The sequence below is a fragment of the Pristis pectinata genome, chromosome 6, assembly GCF_009764475.1.
Source record: "Pristis pectinata isolate sPriPec2 chromosome 6, sPriPec2.1.pri, whole genome shotgun sequence".
Lineage (NCBI taxonomy): Eukaryota > Metazoa > Chordata > Chondrichthyes > Rhinopristiformes > Pristidae > Pristis > Pristis pectinata.
The window spans coordinates 33,530,435-33,553,506 of record NC_067410.1 but is presented as its reverse complement, the minus strand read 5'-3'; the positions used below and the strand labels follow the sequence as shown (position 1 = coordinate 33,553,506).

The window sequence follows — 23,072 nt, the reverse complement described above, 5'->3', positions numbered from 1 at the left end:
TCACCCGATTCAGTCTTCAAGGGCCCAACATTGTTCCTAACTAACTTCTTTCCCTTCACATACCTAAAAAAGCTTTTGCTATCCTCCTTAATATTCCTGGCTAACTTGCCTTCGTACCTCATTTTTTCTTCCCGAATTACCTTTTTAATTAAATTCTGCTGCACCTTAAAAATTTCCCAATCTTCTATCTTCCCACTCAGCTTGGCTCTGCCATACTTCTTCCTTTTAACACAATGCTATCTCTGACTTCCTTTGTCAGCCACGGTGGCCCCTTTCCCCTCTTTGAGTCTTTCCTTCTCTGGGGAATAAACTGATCCTGCACCTTGTGCATTATTCCCAAGAATGCCTGCCATTGCTGTTCCACTGACAATTCTGCTAGGATGCCCGCCCAGTCAACTTTAGCCAGCTCCTCCCTCGTGGCTCCATAGTCTCCTTTGTTCAACTGCAAAATTGACCCTTCCGATTTGCCCTTTTCCTTCTCCAATTGCAGATAAAACCTTATCATGTTATGGTCACTACCTCCCAATGGCTCCTTTACTTTGAGTTCTCTTATCAAATCCTGCTCATTACACAGCACTAAATCCAGAATAGCCCTCTCCCTGGTCGGCTCTCGTACCAGCTGCTCCAAGAATGCATCCCGGAGGCACTCTATAAACTCCCTTTCCTGGGGTCCAGTACCAGCCTGATTTTCCCAGTCCACTCGCATATTGAAATCCCCCATAACTACTGTGACATTACCCTTGCCACATGCCAACATCAATTCACTATTCAACTTGCACCCAATATCCATGCCACCGTTCGGAGGCCTGTAGATAACACCCATTAGGGTCTTTTTGCCCTTACAGTTCCTCAGTTCTATCCACACTGACTCTACTTCTCCTGATTCAATGTCCCCCCTTGCAAGGGACTGAATCTCATTCCTCACCAACAGGGCCACCCCACCCCCTCTGCCCACCTTCCTGTCCTTACGATAGCATGTATACCCTTGAAAATTCATTTCCCAGGTCTGATCTCCCTGCAGCCATGTCTCCGTTATCCCAACAACATCATACTTACCCAATCGTATCTGAGCTTCAAGCTCGCCTACCTTATTCCTGACACTCCGTGCATTCAGATATAGGATTTTTAACCCATTTCTCCTCTCTCCATTCGTATTAATGTTCCGAAATTGTGTAGTTCCTACCTGTCCTCTACCCTCCATCTCGCTATCCTCTCTCTCATTCTGGATCCCCTCCCCCTGCAAATTTAGTTTAAACCCATTAGTTTAAACTTTCTGCACAACATGGACAATAATACTTGCACTGTATTGAATTTATCATTCCAGGAGTTACCATGTGTGTAATTCATGAAATTTGCTCAAATTTATATACACCTTTAATATAGTAAAAGGTTCCATAAAACGGTATGATCCTTAAAAAAATCTTTTACTTTGACTAAGCTTTTGGTCATCTATCCTAATATCCTCTTCTGCATTATAATGCTTCTCTGTAGCCCCTTGAGTTATCTTGCGTGTTGAATGTGCTACATAGGTGCAATTTTTTGTTATTAATGGTGTCATGTAAGTTTGAACTTTGGGAAAAAAAAAGTGGACTCTGCCTCACAATCTACCTCATTATGACTTTGCACCTTACTGTCTACCTGCACTGCACTTCCTCTGTAGCTGCCACACTTTATTCTGCATTCTGTTACTGTTTTACTTTGTACTACCTCAATGCACTGTGTAATGATTTGATCTGTATGAATGGTATGCAGGACAAGTTTTTCACTGTACCTCAGTACATGTGACAATAATATTCCAATTCCAAATCTATCACCACTGTTAACTGATCCATTCAGAAAATTTTGCTGGGTTATTTTTCATGACTTGACCATGGTTCAAGTCCAGTCAGTCCCAATGACACTGCAACCATTGAGGTACCTTACATGCCGGAGAAAACCTCCTCCTTTCTGCCCTATTGTAGACCAAGCCCTGACCAGTCAGGTGTGAAGATTGTTGAATAGCTTTACATCAAAATTGATTTTTCTTGTAGTGTGACCTGATGACACCCATTTCCTCACCATTGATTTAAGACCTATGACAGATCTTGTTTATAACCCCACTGATTGTTGACACACCCTCCTCACTCAGGATGACCCAAATGACAGGTTGCAGACAACCCAAACTTGGAACGGGTTGTACAAGTTTATGTGATGCCAGAGACCAAACCAGGAGCATGGCCTGCTAATCGTAGGTATTGTTTAATTCCCTAAGTATATGTTTAGGTTGTGACAGTACTACTTCTGTGATTACATAGATTTCACATAATACTAAAGGGCATCTAGGGATTTCTTTGTGAATATTTTGTCACGTCACCTGTATTATTTCCCATTTGACTTGTGATGTATGGATATGCTTAAAGGCAAAATATTTATTTATGTATAGAGATGTTTAGCAGGTCACATTTGTAAGTTTAAAACATTTCTGTCATGACAAAGTCTTCTGGATAAAATGAGGAAAAATATTGAATATTTTGAGAATTAAGAAGAAAAGACTAAATTTTATTGTTTACTAAAATGTATTCTTCTTACCAAACAATGCTGAAATGCTTTGTAGTGTAACTAATGAAATTAAAGTTCATTTTGCTTTGTATAGCACAAGCTAATCATAGCAACCTACATCCTTGAATGTTATCTGGAGAATAAATCTATATAAGAATGCTAAATTCCTTCCGTTATTAATGACTACATATTCTAATTCATATTGCTACTATAAATAGGAAAAATTTGTGAAGCTTAGACTCAGAATGCAGCAGATTGCTAAGGCTTAATAGATGTGACCAGAAGACCAAGTTATCATCTCTTGGTTTCGAAAATGGGAAAGAAAGAACGAAGAAAAATTGCAGAAAAGAAGTATTTTACTTTTATCTGCAAAGATACAGTGAGGAGAAGGCAGAGTAATGCATTATCTTTGGAATTAGGGATCAAGAACAGAAAGCTCAAAAACTATCAGCACCTAATGAAATCTCTGAAGTGGAAGCTGGTTGTAAACAAGAAGTTATTTGAAAGAGCAGGATTACCTATTGGCATTTTCTTGTACAGTATTATGGAGCTCAAGTCAGAAAAATCATAGAATCATGGAAATAAAAGCATAGAAATTGATTGGTAAGGGGGTTAAGGGTTATGGGGAGAAGGTCGGAGAATGGGGTTGAAAAAATAATTAGCCATGATTGAATGGTGGAGCAGACTCAGTGGGTCAAATGACCTAATTCTGCTCCTATATCTTATGGTCTTAAGAAAACGTGCGCTTACGGCCCTCCACATCTATGCCAATTTTGATGCCTATCCACATTAATCCCATTTGCCCACATTTGATTTGAATCCCTCTACTCCTTTCCTATCTAAGTACATGTATAAATGCCTATTAAATGTTGTAATCTCCCCATTGAATTCTCAGTTTGAATAAACTTGGGCTTTGTGGAAATTAGCTGTTGTTGATAGTGAAGATGATTGATTCAGGAGAGAAAACAAGGCTTCTTGGAAGCAATTTCATCAGTGTTGGGATGTGGAAATTGTCCTAACTAAGACCACTGAAGTATGAAGTACACTTGGCATCAGTGAGTGAGTGACTGCAGATATTCAGTGATTATTCTGATTTCAGTATTTCAATATAGTTTTGAAACAGAATCTGGTTGAGATGTCTCTTCTATCTTGTGTTTGAGTTATTCTGTTCTAGACTGCAGTGATAAGAGAATACCTTTCAAAGACTTCCAATGTATTATATGCGGACACAATTTGCAGCCAACAGTAGATACTGAATGTATTTCTTTTAAGACTAAAATATTGACAATTATTGTTTGTTAGTATTTTGTAACACTGAATAGTGTTGGGCTTTGCATTGATCTGTATATTTCGATGTTCATTTGGGTAAACAGGACACAAGTTGCTGTTTACTTAGCTGTCACCAGCTATAGAATATTGACATTGTTTTGTCATGTATACTGCAGTTCAGTAAAGCAGTCTCTTGTGCTCTCAGGAAGTTGACCCAGTTCAGTTTCCTGTCATACTGATTTAGAATGGAAAAGGAAATGCATCAAATTAGAAATTAACCATCCAGATAAAATACCATAACATTTCTCAAGTTAGTAGTGTTCAGTGTAAAATAAACAAAACTGAGGTTTTGTAATGTGCTTTTTGTCAGAGGTACAGATATATGCTGGTCACTGTACACAGTGAATGCCAGTTTCCATTGTCTCTTTGGGGCAGTTACAGATTTTACTCGATTTACACATGACAGTTGGTGCTTTTAACCTTGCTATTTCAGGAGAATAATTCAAGGGGAGACCCTGGGCTCCACAGATGATTCCCTGTGTTTACTTATCCTTCTGTGCCTCTGGTTCTCCCAACAGAAGGGATATTTGTTTTCTCTTCCTCTGACCTCCACTGTAGCACCCCTGTAAACCTGGGCCCCAGTCACCATCAGAAGAATGGAGGCCATCTCCTTAATAGTGTGCGGTCAATGAGGAATGTTGCAAGCCTGCAATCGGTGTTCTATCAAATATTTGTGCCCATATTTTAACCTAAAGCTAAGTTAATAACTGAATCATAAAATTGCAGGTTTAAACTCCTATCAAAATTTAAGCAAGTAATCTGTGATCACATGCCAGCATATACCTTTGAAATGAAGTACTATATTGTGAATTTCAGTTGTTCAAGTGGGAATGCAATCCCCACAGTACTATCTGAAAAAGAAAGCTGCCCTGCTGTTCTTGACAACAATCTCTCCTTCATCATTTATATTTAGAACAAAAAAAAACATGGTTTGATGTGCTTTTTATACTTGGGAATTTTGTCACATTTGTTTCAATAGCAGTGGCCTCATTTCAAAAATAGTTGACATGAAGAATGTTGTGATCAAGTTCTCTATAAATGCTACTTTTTAGATTATTATTTCCTCGCAAGTAAGTAACTTTACTGCAGTTCGAATGTGTTAGCCAGCACTGACTTCAAAGTGTTCCTTCCACCCTATAGTGCTGATAATTGAGCAGTGCTTTTATGATGGCCATTGTCTTTGATGTCTTTTAATTAAAGAAAAGAACAGTTGTTGCAGCTGGAAAAGCTAGTTTATTCTCCCAACATTATTTAAAAAAAATTAAGGCCAAGATCCAGGGAGGTCTCATTAGTATGCAAGTCTCTTGCTTTTGGTGACTAGTGTGTGTTTTTAGAGTCATAGACATGTACGTCACAGAAACAGGTCCTTCAGCCCAACTCCTCCATGGTGATCGTGATGCCTATCTATTGCTAATACCATTCCCCTGTATTAGGCCCATATCCCTCTACTCCTTTCCTATCCAAGTACCTACCCAAATGCTTTTTAATGTGTCTCTACCACCTCCTCTAGCCACTTGTTCCATATACTTGTCATTCTCTGTGTGAAAACTTTGACCCTCAGATGTGCGCATGTATGTGATATTTCATGTAGCCAACAGCTTAATGAAGTTTATATGATGTTTCAGCTTTTTCTCCATATTAAAATTATCTTGTTGTGGATAAATGCAGGATCTGGTGTACAGGTCCAATCATAGTTTCCACTGGGGTTTCTGAACCAGAGGAACAATAGGTGTCCCTAGCCCCTGGACCATGGAGAGGAGATACTGAGAGTGTTCTAAGCTCTGATCTTTATCTAGTGACATTCGAAAGTGTGCTAGATGAATACAAGACTGAGTTAACTTTGAAGCAGCCATGTTAATAGGCTGCCAACACTTAAAAATAATCACACAAACGCTGCTGGACCTGAATCAGGTACCACGTTGACAGGTATAATATAGTGAGGACTGAGTGGTTAATATTTTCATACTTTGTGCAGAGGTATTAAAATTATTTTGGCATCTAAAAAATCTGTCATCCTGCTGTTTTCATATTTGCATTGGAATGGTTTGGTTGCAAATTTTGTGAGCAGATATAATTGAACACCCCTCTGTAGGCTTTGTTTTCTGATTTTAATCTGGTATCCCACCTGCTGATTAGGATTACATACACCAGCAAGCATTATATAAAAAGTCAATGAAGCAGTGGACTGCTTAAACTCTTGATACTGTTTGTTCTTTTGGCAAACCAGAGTCATATAAAGCTTTACATTTATATCAGGGAGTAGAAATTTTCCCAAAGTTTGGAGAAAATTTACTTGGAGAATATGCAGAGGAGTACTTCGAACATGTTAATATGAAGCACATTGTTAGTACATGCTAAAATTCATTTAAGGGAGGAAAATCTGCATAATAGAATGGGGGGGGGGGGGGGAAGAAACTCCATCGGTGCTTCAGAAATTTACTTGTTGTAGGACCCCTTGGACCACACACCTTAATTCATCTTGCCAACTCCATATGTTTAATCAGTGAGAGCGTCATATGGATCTCCAACAGCTCAGTCAATTAAAGAACAGCAGCTAAGCTCCAGTAGGTTTGCCCTGTGAGAACGTCATTCAGTGCTTGGGGTTGTGATGCACTGACTAAAGGCAGAAACAACAGTTTGTCTCTTGGCCCTCAGATGTTTTCCTCCCTCCCTGTAGGGAAGCACCTGGTCTCTACTCAGTCTTTTTCCACAAAGGCACAGATGCACTCAGTAATGGATCTTTGATTATTTTGATTTTTTCCCCCTAATTATATAGTAGATCTTAAAATTTCAAATACATTTCCTCCCCTGCACTACTTTCAACCCCCCTCTTGATGTGAACACAGCCATGCAAGTCATCCTTCATTATAAGCAAACCAATAGGCTCTTCTAAATTACTGTTTGGTCATTTAATTTTTGTGATAGTTAAAAATTTTGGAGGTAACATTTAGCATATTCATCATATTATACATTATTAATTATATACTTTAGCAACTTCTAAAGTCATTCATTACATGGGTAGATCTTTGATTAAAGCTTTTTTAAAAACATCATACAATAATTATTTGGAGACAATTTCATACAAAGTTTACATTTATAATAAATGAACTTAATTTGTTGTGAACAAATAGAAACCCTGAGAAATATTTATCTGCAGAATTTATCATTGCATTTATGATTAAACTTGTATTAAACTCCTTGATCTTTCTGTTATGAAAGCATACTGAGGATGGTATTAGTCAGAAACATCACACAAATGCTGTTAGAGGAATATATTGTTTAGAAGTACCATTTGCTCTTTAATTTGAGATCATTTTATTAACATTCTTTAGTAAATATAAGTATCAACCTTCATTTTGGAAAAAGGGAAGGACCATGTTTAATAATTTTAAAAAATGTATATCTATTTACTTATAGGTAAGTAGATATTATTTTTCACTAAGCATGGTCCTTCATTGTTTTTGTATCGATATGTATGGTTGATTATTCCAGTGCAAATTCAGAATGACCTTTGATTTTTTTTAATGGATGTAGACCCTTGTAAAATATGTTGAGCTTGTTATCAAAGTCCAAAGTGCTTCATTTCTCCTGTTCACTCCCAGGATTTGAATGGATCCCAGATGCCAAGTTTGTCTGGTCAATGAGTGAATAGAAGCAGTTAAAGAGCGAGAACATAAACAAAAGTTGCAAAATGAGAGTAGAAAGACATGGTCAGTAGGTCAGGCTGGGCTTGTCCTCTACTCTCTGAGGGGGAAAAAGAATGGTGTTGGGGGAACAACAAACAAGCTGAGCCAGTATCACAGATGGACGACTGATGCAGACAAATCTAGTTACCTGAAGTTGTAGTGTGAACTCCAGAAGGCTGCAATATGCCCAGACAGAAGATAAAGTGCTGTTCCTCAAGCTTGCATTGAGCCTCATTGCAACAGTAGTATCTGGATGACTGACTTGACTAACAGCCAGCATTGTGAATGGGGAGAGACAGAAGAGACTGCAAATGCTGGAATCTGGAGCAGAATCTGGAGCAAAATCTGGAATCCTGATGCAGGGTCTCAATCCAAAACGTCAATCGTCCCTTTGCTTCCACAGATGCTGCTTGACTCACTTAGTTCCTCCAGCAGTTCATTTTTTTGCTTTTGAATGGGGAAACAATGTATTTGCAGCAAACAGGAAATGACAATATTTTGCACTTAGAAAGCAAACATTCCAAAGTATGGGGGGTGGGGGGGTAGGGATTGAAAATCTCAGGGTAAACTTTGGAAAGTCAATGTAAGTCAAAGCAGTAAGCATTGAGAGAGCTTGTGATGTAAAGAAGGGCAGCAAAATGGAATTTTTGGGAAAGTATTGGTTTATTATTGTCACATACCAAGGTACAGTGAAAAACTTGTCTTGCATATTGTTTGTACAGATCAATTCTTTGTACAATGCATTGCGGTAGTACAGAATAAAATCAATAACAGAATACAGAGTAAAGTGTCACAGCTACAGGGAAGTGCATTGCAAGTAGACAATAAGGCCTATGTTGAAGGATTATGTCAGTGGTTGAAGGTTCTTCCAGTTAAAACAGTGAACGAACATGGAACACCATTGTTAAGGGCCTTTAAAAGATAAAATGTGCAAGAATGGAGAGATTTAGTGTTTTATATATATATACACACACACAAATAATGTGTATGTGTATAGTTCATGTAAGTGGTAGGGCAGGTTGAGAAAGTAGTTAAAATGCATACAGATGCTGCACTTCATAATAAGAGACATAGAGTACAAGAGCAGGGAAGTCATGATGAATCTTTATATTAAACTGATTCGGGCACAACTGGATTTTGCACCAGTTCTGGTCACCACACTTTGGGGAAAAATGTAAAGGCTTTAAAGATGGTTCAGAAGGCATTTATTGTATTGTTTCCTGGAAATGAGGGGCTTTAGCTACTGAGATGGAAATGAGTAATTAGCATGGTTCTCCTTGAAGTAGTGGAGGTTGTGAAGAGATCCGATGGAAGTATTTAAAATTAGAGTGTAGGCAGAGTCCATAAAGGGAAACTGTTCCCGTGGTCAAGAAATAAGAGACATTGAATAAAGGTGAATGACAGACAAAAAAAACCATTAAGCGGCATGCGAATATTTTATAACACAGCGAGTGGTTAGGGTTTGGAATGAACTGCTGGCAGTATGAGTGGAAGAGATTCAATTGTAGCATTTGAAGGGCAGTTGGATATTAACAGAAAGAATCTGCAAGGCAATGGGAAGAAGGTGGAGAGCCGGACTAGCTGTTTTACTCTTACATAGACCCAGTATGGACTTGATGGGCCAAACGTTCTTCTTCCGTGCTGTAACTATTCTATCCTACAGTGATCTGTTGAGGAAGGTGAATTAATTAGGTTGAAACAGATAGGAACTGAACTAAGCTTGGACTTTGCCCTGAAGGAATGATGACGATGAAGGACAACAGAGTGACCAACTATATCTCTCTCAAAGAGATCACAGAGGAATAGGAGTTTTCTCATAGTTAAATAGAATATCATTGGTGATATTGACTATACAGTGAGCAGTGGAGGGGAATGGAGGAACTCTACCAAAGTGATTTCTAGAGTGGGGAATTAGCTTGCAGATCAGCAGTTTTTTGAGAACATCAGAGAAGAAAGGAAGGTTAGAGGTGAGCCAGTAAATGACAGGGGGTGGTTATGTAAGCTATTGCATGTCTGTAATCCATCTGTTCCCTGATCTGGGCTTCCTCCCTCAACTGCTGATTCTGCTGTTGTTTTGTTTTGCTGTCAGTAATAGAGGGATCCATTGAGTGCTACGGTAGGAACCGCAAAATTATGCTCCTATCCCGTACAAAGTGAGTTAAAAACTGTGCATGTGTTATCAGTGATCATGGAGAATGTGAAGGATTTCTGGGCGTTTGGAAAGAAACCAAGAATGTCCATCAGCTAAGTACTTAAGCACTCGAAGTAAAGCCAGGCCTTGCATCAGTAATCCGAGATGCATCCGTTGTCTGCTAGTACAGGCCATTGTGCATCCACCTGGCCAAATCCTGGCCAGAATGTGCAGAATCACTCTGCACAGCAGACTGAACAAGAGCTCCACCTGTGAATAATTGTGGCTTCAGGAAAGGATAGAGGGTTTAAAGCTTGTCAACTTCAGATGAAATGCCCTGAACAAAACTGCCAAACTTCACGTGACTTTCATAGAACTGAAAACCAATCAATACCGTTGGCCAGGAAGACCTTTGGTAGATCACAGCAAAATTCATTTCCCTGGTGAAAATTATTCCAGTGTTGCTGCAATAATGATGATGTACTTGTTCACATTATGAGTAATTGGAACCATTTTCTTCTATTCTCTCACATCCTCTGCTCTGCCTTCAGCGACCACACACCAGGATTGATATGTATTGATTTCAAGCTTTTCAAACTGAGGAGACAACAGATAAAAACAAAGTAACAAGAAATTAATTTGTTATCTTCTTTTTGCTGATGACTACTCCATGAATATCAAATTTGAGTGTGACTTCGAGCAAGTATGGACCATTTTTCCACAGATTGTGACAACTTTGGTATCACAAGAAGCAATGTACCAGCCTGCACCAGGAAAGATTTCTCACATTTGACCAAACTCTTTGTGTATCTTAGCAGTACACTGCGGGTCACTTTGATGATGAAACCGATGCCAGAATTCTCAAAGGAAGTGTGACCTTCTGCAAATGTGTGGGAGGCCAGAAGAGTCTGTAAAGGAACAAAACTGAAGGCCTATAAAGCCACTGTGTTGTCAACACTGACATTTGTACACAAAACCTGATTGGTGTATAGATGCCATGCAGTAAAGCTGAGCAGTCTTCACATGAACTGTCTGAGAAATCTAAGGGGATGAGATGGCAAGATGAGGCTCTGGGCACTCACATGGATTCTAAGCGTCCACATTGCTTATAAGATTACAGATGACTGCCGAAAGGGAGCAAAGTGCTCTTGCATAACCCAGAAAAAAAGTTTCAAGGATTCCCTTAATTCATCCTTGAAGTAGTTCAAGGACACAATTAAGTGTTCCATGTGTCTGCCAGGTTTATCTATGTAAATGTGACTTTAGAAAGCGGATATCTACTCTAAGCCTTTGAAATCTGCACTTTTCCTAATTATAAATTTCTTGCATCAATTAGCTGATAATGCAGAATATTAATACCCATTTTAAAATAAATAGCATCTCGTGGAATATTCCAGAGGAGTTCACATCAATTAATGATTGTAGTGTCTTGTCGAATTTGACATGTCCCCAAACTGTCCTCATTATTTAGCTACCTTTCTGTCGCTAAATTTTTCTCGACTTTTCACCCTGCTGCTTTAATGAATGAGCTTGAGTCATCAATGTGAGCTTTTGAAAACTATTCCAATCATCCCTGACAAAGCCCTACCTTTTACACCCACATTCCTGGTCCTGCTTTGGGTCCATGTGTGACTTGCAGGATTCCTGCCAAGTCCATTTGTAGAGTCCATGTGACTTGGGTGCAAAGAAGAAGGTGGTGCTTCCGTTACCATTTCTCTGGGCTGTTTCCTGCCTGCACCACAGAACAAAACTGTCCTACGTTTTTCGGCACCATCTTCCACTGGTAGCTATTCTGCCCATTTCTTTGAATGTTGAATCCAACGTGTCAAACACCTGAGCTGAAGAAAAGTTTGAAAGTTGCATCCTTCATTTGGTATCCTTAGCCTGGCTACATATTCACCAACTGTCCTAAATTTATAAGTACCAAAAAATCTCTCGGTGCAAGGTTAAAATGTCCCTTCAGGGCTATTACACCATCCTTGTAAGAGACCACTTCCACAGTTCATGGTTCCTGTAAGTTCACCAACATCTCAAATCTCTCGGCCTACTCCCAGCAACCATACGGTCCTCTTTTCAGATAAGACCATGTTGGTTTGTTTTATGTCCTGTCCCAGGACCTCAACAATATTGTTCACTGTTGGGAACATGCAGGTTCTCATTCCAAGTACAGGGCAAATGGCTGCCATCTGTCATATTTCTAAAGCTCATTGACATACCCACCACACTCGCTGCCTGCTGTCACTACTGCTTTACTGAGAGTACTTGGGTTTCAGTACTGCTTCTGCCCCCACAAACAACAAGATCTTCAATGTCATTGTAATCTCAATGGTCACTTGTGACACTGTTTGCTAAGGGTAGAGCTATCAACAAAATAACCTTTGCTATAGATAGTGTACACAAAACTAACAGCAACAAACAATCTGCTGGAGCAATTCGAGCAGCATCTGTGTGGACACGTATCCACAACTCTTAAAACTACAGTCACATTCATGTATACCACACTCTTTTTCTTCCTCCCCTTCCCTCTCTTTGCCATCATTCCTGACTCTCGTTCCTTGGAGCAGCAGTTTCATTGTTGTATTTGATAGGCAATTCAGTCAGAGGTGTGACCTAGCCTTCTGTCAAAGTATTTTACAGACAGGACTTGTGAAGGAATCACCTCAGCAGTTCCCAGAAGATCCTGCTGGAAGGATTCCTGAGAAATGGGTTTCAATTTATTTCAGAGGTCACACAGCAGATCACTGCTTATTGTAAACTTCAGGTGAGTCATTCCAATCACAACCAGCTCAAGTATTGATCTCTGCAGGTCAAATGACTAGACCAAGAAAATGATTTCATTTGGAGCCATCAGTTTAAATACTGGTCATCATCTACAGAATGAGACAATTAGCAACCCTGCTGTGAATCCCAACTTTGTAAATGGCTGCCTTCAAAACCTTTCAATTCATACACAAGTGAGGATATATTTACATTTGAAGAGGGTAGTACAGTGAAGCAGCAGATAATGTTGCTATTGTATCGATCTAGTGAACCAGGTTTAATAGTGACCTTGGGTCTTGACTGTATGGAGTTTGCACGTTCTCCCTATGACCGCATGGGTTTCCTCTCGCAACCCAAAGACCGGCTGATAGGTTAATTGGCAGATGTAAATTGTCTTCAATGTAGGTGGGTGGCAAGAAAATTGTCGGAGTTGATGGGCAAGTGAGAGAGAATAGGTTATCAGGAAATGTGAGGGAAAGGGAATGCTCTAAGATCTGACATAGACTCGATGGGGAGAAGGGCCTCCTGTGTTATGAGGAGATATGAGTGCCTGATGTTTTTGATGTCTGGTTTGAGTTGTAGTACCAGTTTGTATGTGGCTAGGTCCAATAGACAGAAATGAGATAAATGGCCAAATAATTTATTTTAGATATCACAATGAAGGGAATGTCAGTACTGCTCTTAAAATGGTCCTAAAGAGACCTTTTATGTTCATCTCAAAGGGCAGGTTGTATCAGGACACCAGGGGAAGGTCCTGCTCTTGTTCAAATATATAGTGAGATCTTTTACCTCCACATAAAAGGAGCAGTTGGGCCATCACTTAACATTTCATTTGACAAACAGCATTTCCAACAATTCATTGAAGCCTCAGCCCAGGTTATGTGCTCAAGTTTCTGGAATGATACCACTGAACTAAGGCTAACTCTTCATATTGCACTGATCACCTTGAAATGTGTGCAGTATTATTTTGTGATGCTTATTAATTTAACATTTGGGCAAAATTAATTTTCCTTTAATCACCAAATGATGTGCCATCTCAAGAAAATTATTGAAATTCAGAGACTCCTTTAACAAGATTGTGTAATAGTTTATGTGCATGTTAGAGGTTAATACATGTTTCATTATGACTGTTAGTAAAGGATTGAGTGGACATTGAGAATTCTTTCTTCAAAAATGAATTCCAGTCAAACGGATTTATTCATAGGTACTCAAGCATGTTTTTTTTAACTTCCAACTTTAGATCCACACCCACCTCTAAAATCCAGTTTTATACATGTTTTGCAGGTCTCTTATCTTTGTTGGAGACCAGTTATGATTGAGGTCATATTGCATGAGGGTACTGATCACAGCACTGACTCATTATTGGCTTAGAGGTTGCTTGAGTTATTCAGTGGGAGCATGCCTTGATATAGTGAAACCAACTGATCAGAGGTTTCACTTCAGTACTTGGTTTAATTTCTTTCTAAATGTTTTGGTTAGAAGAGCTTTCACTCTGGTATCTCTGCAGTATTGTGCTTTATTTGTGCTTTATACGCGAAAAGGACTGTGTTGTACAATAAAGCTACATGTTTGTGTATGTCTATCAATTAGTTTTATTAATCTAGCCATCATTCACTGAACATTGTAATGCCAGTATACATTTAACGTTCCATTATTCCAGCAATGTGACCCATAACTATATACCTTAACAATTATATTTATCCTAATAGTTTAATTCTAAAACGCATCCACTTCTTAATTGAAAATTAACTTGTATATTAAATAATAAACTTGACCCCACTGCAAGAAAAATCTTAACCCTCTCAACCCTGAACTCATATTTAGACTTAATTGATAAAATTACTTCTGACTTTTCATTGTCATTTTAATGTTATTTAAAATAAAACTAGTACAGAGATCATATAGACAATTATACTTTTAAGAATGAAATAATCAATAGGAATTATACTTCAGACTTGTAAGCTGGCCAGAGTTATCCATTGCCAAAGCTGCCTTAAATTTGGAAAAGTGGTTAGTGCAGCTTTAAGTTGAGAATGCATTTCCATGTTAGGAAAATGGTGATTTTGAGACAAATGTGTTTTTGCTAAGAGTAGCTTATTGGCCAGGTTATGGGAATGTATTAAAATGGCATTATGTTATATAGAACTGTGATAGAAGTATGTTATTTGAACACTTATTTAAGTTTCAAATGGGTCCCAAAGTGAAGCTACTTATTTCTAATGAGAATGCCATATATTTTCTTCTGTCAACTCATTGAAGTAGTAGTGGCAAAAATAACTAATATACGAGGAGACTGCATTAAAGATGCAGAGTGACGAGTTCAAGTTCCATTATGACGTCGGTGGAATTTAAATTCAGATTAATAACCTGGAATTTAAAAAAACAATAGTGATAATGACTACAAAACTATGTAATTTTCAGGAAAAAAACATCTGCTTCAGGAGAGGAAATCCATTGTCTTTATCCAATCTAGACTATATGTGACTCCCAGACCCAGAACTATGTGTTTGATTAAGTGCCTCTGAAATGGCCTAGAAAGCCATTCATTTAAAAAATTAGGAATGGGTGTTAAGTGCTGTTTTGCTAGCGACATATATATCTGAAAAATGAATACATAAAAAATATTCACAGCAGTTTTATTTCCAGTTTCAATGAAACCTATGTAGCTTTAGCACTTTCAACGGAGAACCATAGGCATATTTGCTTAGCTGCAAAGTTGCTAAAGCAAGTAATAATTAAACTGGTGTTCTACTGAACATCCTGCAGAACCAGTTTGGCAAGAGTTTTGGTTACAGACAGCTGACTTCAAGTGACACCTCCTTGATAGTGCCTCAAGTAAGAATTTTTTGAGTGCAAGCATTCAACAAGGAAAGGAATTCCAGTGTGAGCTGAAGTATTCAGCCAATCTTTTACAGTATTGATTATGTTCTCCCAATGTTGTAACTGATGTAGCAGGCACATTTTGAAATTTCTGTTCTTGAGGAAGAAGTATAAAATCTCAGGTGAATTCCTTTCCCCCATGTTCCCATTATAGACAGTGGAAGTGGGTGGATTCTGGGAGGGAACTTTATTAATGACAGTGTTGACATGCAGTGATAGTGGGAGGAGTAAAAGTGCAAATGCTTCAAACTCACTCTGGGGAAGCTGAAACCAGGTTAATGATGTAATACGAGGAAGATCTCTTGGATTTTATACACATGCAACAGTTCTTAGGACCTTTCTGAGAAGAACCATATGTACGAAAGTATGTGTTAAACTTTATCCTTTATTAATTGATAAGTTGATATGTGAATGCAAATCAGCATAAATGTCTGTGGTGCTTAAGTTCTTTCATGCATTTGGTGGTGTCTTCAGTTAGTAGCAACTGTTTGTATCAGAAAGTACTGGGGAGTTACTACATCCAGAGGTTTAATATTTTAAAAGTTGCCAATAGCTTTTCCTTCCAAAGAGCCTCTGAATGTTTGTTTGCAATAGTCCATAGAGGATCTTATAGAAGTGGTCATTTCCTAAGGCAACTGAAGTAGACAGTAAATGGCATACAGGTACTGATTTTAAATGGTAACCAGACAACTGAAGAAGTTAGTTGGCAGAGTGTGTTAACAACAATGAAGCATTTTAAAAAGGAAGGTGATGGTAATCGATACAAGGAAGTTATTGTATTTACTCTATAGCAACACCGACAATTTATTGAATGGAGAGTGGTCATAAGGTTGGTTCCATTTTAAGACTTCCAGTCATTCAGTTATTTAAATACCATATCCATTTTCCCTCTGACCATGCAGAGTTCCTTGTATTAATACAGAAGAGTTATCACAGCAGCTTTGCCCTTTATGCTCAATCTTTCTATTATTTTTGTAGATTTTCCAGTGGAAACAACTTGAAAATTTGTACTTTCGTGAAAAGAAGTTTGCAGTCGAAGTTCACGATCCCCGCAGGTAAGGTGCTTCCTTGTTTGCTATCGAACTTAAAAATTTTCTTTCAGTCTATGAATGTGTCACCTTCATTAAAATGTTGCAATATTGTATTGTAGGTTCTGTTACAAATATTCTTACAGAATCGAACATGCAATGCTCAAGTAATTATGGATTATTCTTTAAAAGGCAATTGTTCAAAACTTCCCAGGATTAATTGTATCATGACTCCTAAAATTTGAATTCAATTCATTGGTCTGTGACCTCAGGACTAACAACAGTTGTTTTTATTGACAACTGAGTATTGGTATTGATTTATTATTGTCACTTGTACCGAGGTACCCTCCCTCCCTCCAACTTTTGTAATGTGTTTATTTCTTCTATTTTCCCTCATATATATATATATATATATATATATATATATATATATATATATATATATATATATATATATATATATATATATATATATATATACACAGATGCTACTGTCATAGTTATCTATCACCACTAGCCATGATGACCTATGTTGGCTCCCTGTTCCAATTGCATTTAAGTTTAGTAATGCCTGCGCTTATTTTTAAATCCTTGCATGGTCTCATCTCCTGGTCTTTGTCTGTGCGCCACTTCCAGCACATGCTGCTCCTCATGTCTTTATGGGTGCTTTTCCTTAGCCCCACTATTAGGGAAATGCTGCAGTGTTCAAGGTGATTCTTTCAGATGAGATGCTGAAAAGGAATGAGTGTTTTTTTTTAGCTTCAAGGGTAGTTTGGAGAAACTGTGCTTGTTCTCCTTAGAGTGAAAGAGGTTGAGAGGAGATAATGACAGATAAAGTCAGCAAAGAAATTCTGTTCCCATTAGCTGACAGTACAATGATTCGGGGACACAGATTAGGAGATGATCAATGACTTCAAAAGAAAGTCAAATATGCATGAGGGAAATAAATTTGCAGGGGAATGGGACTGACTAAACTGCTGTTCAGAGAGCCGGCATAGGAATGCACCATAGAAAGCATCCTATCTGGATGCATCATGGCTTAGTATGGCAACTACTCTGCCTGGGTCCACAAGAAACTGCAGAGAGTTGTGGACACAGCCCAGCACATCACGGAAACCAGCCTCCTCTTCATGGGCTCTGTCTATACCTCTTGCTGCCTTGGTGAAGCAGCCAGCATAATCAAAGACCCCACCCAATCGGGTCATTCTCTCTTCTCCATTCTCCCATCAGGCAGAAGATACAGGAGCCTGAGGGCACATACCACCAGGCTCAAGAACAGCTTCTATCCCACAGTGAAAAGACTATTGAACGGTTCCCTTATACAATGAGATACTCTCTTGACCTCACAATCTACCTTGTTATGACCTTGCACCTTATTGTCTACCTGCAGTGCACTTCCTCTGTAGCTGTGACACTTTACTCTGTATTTTGTTGTTGTTTTTACCCTGTACTACCTCAATGCACTGTGTAATGAATTGATCTGTACAAACGGTATTGAAGCCAAGTTTTTCACTGTAACTCAGTACAAGTGACAATAATAAACCAAGCGTGATACCAGTATTCAGTTGATTGAACGGTTGCCTCCAATGCTGTTAAGGCTCTGTAGCAAATGGCATGACTGCTCCTTAGGTAGATGCAAAACTAATTTGCATTTCTTTCAGGAAACGGTGAAAAGGTATTCTCCCTGGTGTTTTGTTGACTATTTATTCTTCTACCAATGTCAATAACTAACCATGTTGACGTTTGGGACCTTGCTGTACCCAAATTGGTTGCCGTGTTTTCAGTATTATGTCAGTGGCTCCATTAGCTAGAAAGCACTTTTGGACACATTGAAACTGTTAAAGGTACATTAAGAATGTTATTTTCTCTTGAAAGCAGAATACTTCCTACTCCCGAAAATTCCGTACCATAACTATTTTGCCTACTCTCCCAAATCCAATCTGTTAATGAAGCTTTTCATCACTTTTGATGAAAGGGAGTAATGAACTGATCTGTACGAACAATATGCAAGCCAAGTTTTTCACTGTACCTCGGTACAAGTGACAATAATAAACCAATACCAATACTTTTGGGAGTTTTTTTAATGCAAGTTGTTCTATAGTGACTCTAACTACTCATCGGCATTGTCAGATTTTGCCTTTCATAAACTATACTTCATTCATAACTTTGCTGTTGTTTCCTGTATCAAGTTCTCCTTAACCCTATCACCTCTCCCTATTGTCTGACATTAGCTTTTTGTCCTCTGAGTTTACAAAATTAGCATTCTATTGCAGCATTTATTTTTAGCCTTAATTTCCTCCAGTCCTCGCCTGATCACCCTGTTCCTCTGATTTACCCTGCGCAAATTGATGGTTGTACTTCAGCTGCCTGTGTCCTGTTCACTAGATTTTCCTCCCTTTTCTCAGCTGTCTCTCCATGGAAATCTAACTGTCTGAAACAAGTATTTGTAGCTTAGACAGTCTTCTGTAACCCTACTTGCAATATTTTAGTATGTTCGTAGCGGTTGTTATGAAACAAGTATCCAGAGGCCTGGACTGTTGTTCTGGAGACATGAGTTCAACTCTGGTGCCAATGAAACAACTGTCTTGACATAAGAACTGATTCACCAATGTTCTAATGCCTTCCTTAAACAGCCTAGAGTGTGTGTGACTCTAGACCCACATTGAGAAACTTTGGATTTAAAATTTAAGGAAAATGACCACCTGTGTTCCCTCAGTGGAACATTTTTATTTCACAAACAACTCATTTAAAAATAAAAATGAGGGACAGCTCCCTCGTAACTGTATTCCACCCTACGGACTGAATTAAGGTTCTGGTTGACTCTTAACTGCCCTCTGATGTGGCAAAAGGGCAATTGTGATGAACAATAAACAACAGCCTTGCCAGCAGTATGTTCATCCTGTAAACAACAGACAGTTTACATTTTATAGTTTACTTTTTTATATCACCTCAGATTGTATGCTAGCCAAGCAGCTGCAATCTTTTCTCTGCGTTCCATTTTTACTGCCAGATTTATTTTGGAGAAAGCATCGTGACAAATTCTTCCATGTACTGGCTTCTGGCCAATTTAAACTGAACTCCTGAAGAAAGCAATAAATTTAGGAAAATGTGGTTACTCAGACTCTATCTGTAGGGCTGGGATATATGGAGGAGAAAGAAAAACATCTAAGAGAGAGTTAGCTATTGCATTGAACATCTATATCCTTTATTTACCACTTGATCTGTTGGTATGTTAAATATTTTGCAAATGATCTTGTTGGTCATGTATTAAGGTTGTTGCTAATAATAATTTCTCTCAATAATAACTGGCACAAATTAATCTAGAATTCTTGTGGCAATGGATGAGAGGAAAGGAGTTTCACTGGTGTTCATTACTGAGTAATTCATATTGGCTCTGGTATCCATGACTTGTAAAGCTGCACCTTGCATGTCCATTATTTACAACGTGGTTTAGAGGAAATCTAGTACAAGAGATTGTTTATCCTATACCTATCCTATGTTGATAAGCTACTGTTATGCTGCCAGTGTGGCATTTATGTATTTTACCACAAAAGACCTTCATTCAATTTTAATCAGTACAGTAGTGTGGAATACAGCTGTTAGTGATGTGTCCCTCTTTTTATTCTTAAATCAGTTGTTTGTGAAATCATAATTTTTTTAAAATTCCACAAACGGGAAAACAGGTGGTGTATTTTTCTTGAAGTCCAAATCCAAAGCAGTTTAAGACTTGATTCTTGAGCCAACACTAACCCTTCTCCTCACCTATAAAAGTAAACTTTCTCTCAGTTGGTCCTTGAAGTAATACATTGACATAGCAGCTAGAGAGAAGCCTACAGTCCCAGGCCATCTGTCCCTTTTCTGTTGAGGGAGCACTTGTAAGTAGTATCGTCATCATCATGGCTATCCCTCGAGGTCAAGGATGATGGTTTTCGTTCCGTTGATCTATTTATGGGCTCTCAAGTGGCTTATGAGTTCAATCTTGGCTCTGGTAGCCCACAGAGCGAAGATGCCTGTGCGTGTATTTGTTTAACGTGTACTTGATGTTGCACTACAAAAAGCACGCGATACTTCACAAATCAACCAACTGATTCCAATGGCATGGAAACCAAGACAATTGAAGCTGATGGATTTGTTGCAGCCTTCATCCGCCTTCACAGCTGTTGAGTTCGAAATAACTTCGTCCGCCTGTCCACCGTTGAGGTCTTGGTTGGATTGTTCTTTGTCAGGGACCTCATCATCAACCTTACTGCCGTGGGTGACCCTACCAGGAGCATAGCTCTAGGCAGCATCGCTCTCAGGATCTCAGGACCACACAAGCTTCTCCACCACGACAAGGTGACAATCCACAGAGAAGAGTATAATGCAAGACTCATCAGTTAAACAAGAGATTTTTTTGCATTTCAGCCCAGTTCCAAAACAACTGAAAATGTGCAGTTAATACCAACATTCCATCAATGTTTAATTGAACACATTAAATCTTAAATGTATACCATTCAGTGCTGTTTGTGCTAAATCCAAATAAGCAAAAGTAGGCTGATCAACATTTCGAGCCTGTTCCGTCTTTCAATACAATTATGGCTACTCTTATATTCAACTCCATCTTCCCACACTATCCTTGTATTCCATAGTGTACTAGAGATTGATCAATATTTGGATACTGTTTTCAGCACGTAAACATCCACAGCCCTCAGGGTGGAGAGTCAGAGTCATGCAACACAGAAATGGGCGCCTTGGCCCACGACGTCCATGCCGACCTTTTTTGCCCATCTACACTAATCTTGTTTGTCTGCATTAGGACCATATCCTTCTATGCCTGGCCTACCTAAGTGCTTCTTAAATGCAGTATTTGTATCTGATTCCACCTTCGCCTCTGACAGCGCGTTCCATATATCAACCATTTTCTATGTAAAACCAAAACTTTCTCTCGGATCCCCTTTAAAGTTCCTTTCTCTCACCTTAAACCTATGCTCTATTGTTGTCCCCTACCATGGGACAAATATTTTGACTCTCTGCCCTATGTCTCTCATGCAGTTGTATACTTCTATTAAGTCATCCCTCAGCCTCTTTTGCTCCAAGAAAAAGAAAAGACTGTTGCTGTTACATAAGGGCTTGTTGAGACCATATCTGGAGTACAATATATATTCGCTCCAAGGGCAGGCACGGTAGTGCAGTGCTTAGCTTAACGCTATTATAGTGCCAGCAATCCAGGTTCAATTCCGGCCACTGTCTGTAAGGAGTTTGTACGTTCTCCCCGTGTCTGCGTGGGTTTCCTTTAGGTGCTCTGGTTTCCTCCCACATTCCAAAGACGTGCAGGTTAGGAAGTTGTGGGCATACTGTGTTGGTGCCAGAAGCGTGGCAACACTTGCAGGCTGCCCCCAGAACACTCTACGCAAAAGATGCATTTCACTGTGTGTTTCAATATACATGTGACTACTAAAGATATCTTATCAAAAACAAGCCCAGCCTATCTGATCTCTCCCTGTGACAAAATCCAGGCAACATCCTGGTGGATCTTCTCTGCACTCTCTCCAGTGCAATCACGTCCTTCCTATTCCAAAGGTTCACAGTGCCTCAAATGAAAATAAAAATTCAACTTATTTCAATCTTTTAAGGCTGATCACCTCTTCCCCTGAGCCTGCAGTCTTTTGTTTTAGTCTTCCCAGCCAGGGACGATATCTTCCCAACATCCACCCTGTCAAACCCCATTAGTGTTTTAAATGTTCCATTGAGATAATCATCTGTTTTCCTCGTCAACTGAAATGGCAAAGCTCTCATCATAGAAATGAATCTAAGGAACCTTCATTACACTTTTGATGAGAATAGTACACCCTTCCTTGGATAAGGGGACCAAAACTATATATCGCACTCTAGATATAGTCTCAATAAGCCCTTATGTAACAGCAACCGTACTTTTTTACCATTATATTTCCAATCCTTTCTATTAAAGGCTAATTATTACTAATTGCTTGCTGCATCTACATGTAAACTTTGTATAATACATGCACAAGAACACTTGCATCCCTCTGGAACCTAACGTTTCTCATGCTGTCACCATTTAAAAATATTTTAATTTTCTATGTTTTTAATCAAGGTTGAAAACATTTCACACTCCAGCCCACCCACATAACTTGCCTACAACCCTTTGCAGCTTCTTTGTGTCCATCTCACAGCTTGCATTCCTATGTACCTTTGTGTCATTGGCAAACATGGTTAAATGACACTATCCCTACACCACAGCAATATCTAAGTTATTGATTATAATGTGTAAATAGCTCAGATCCAAACACTAACCTTTTATGCCCTACTAGTTACACCCTCTCATCCCAAAATGCCCAGTTTATACCTAATGTTTTATTTAGGTAAACCAATCCTCAATCCAGTTTAATATAGGAATACCAACTAATTTTACATAATTATTATGTGACACTTTTTCAAGTTAGAGTTGAATATCCAAATATAATAAATTACTGGTTCTCCTTAACTATATTGATTATAATCTCAAAAACTCCCAATATAATTTCCAGTTCCTAGATCTGTGCTGGCTACATCCTAAGTGTCCTGTTGCAAAGTCCCAAATAATGGATTCTAGCAATCCCCTACAATAGGTGTCGGTCTAATGGGCCAATAACTAACTATTTTCTTGTTCCCTCTTTTCCTGAACAGAAAATTTATCTTTGCTTTTTCCCAGCTACGAGGATACTCAAAGAAGTAGAAATTCTG

General features: G+C 38.8%; 1 protein-coding gene across 4 annotated transcripts in view; it reads left to right on the top strand.

The window, feature by feature from the left end:
- LOC127572118 (FERM domain-containing protein 4B-like) overlaps positions 1 to 23,072 on the top strand; it is a 178,692-nt gene that overhangs the window by 128,588 nt on the left and 27,032 nt on the right. For all 4 annotated transcript variants that reach the window (XM_052019011.1, XM_052019014.1, XM_052019013.1 and 1 more), the window contains one exon: positions 16,303 to 16,379. In XM_052019011.1, the coding sequence (XP_051874971.1) occupies positions 16,303 to 16,379 (77 nt within the window). The remainder of the gene's footprint in view (positions 1 to 16,302; positions 16,380 to 23,072) is intronic.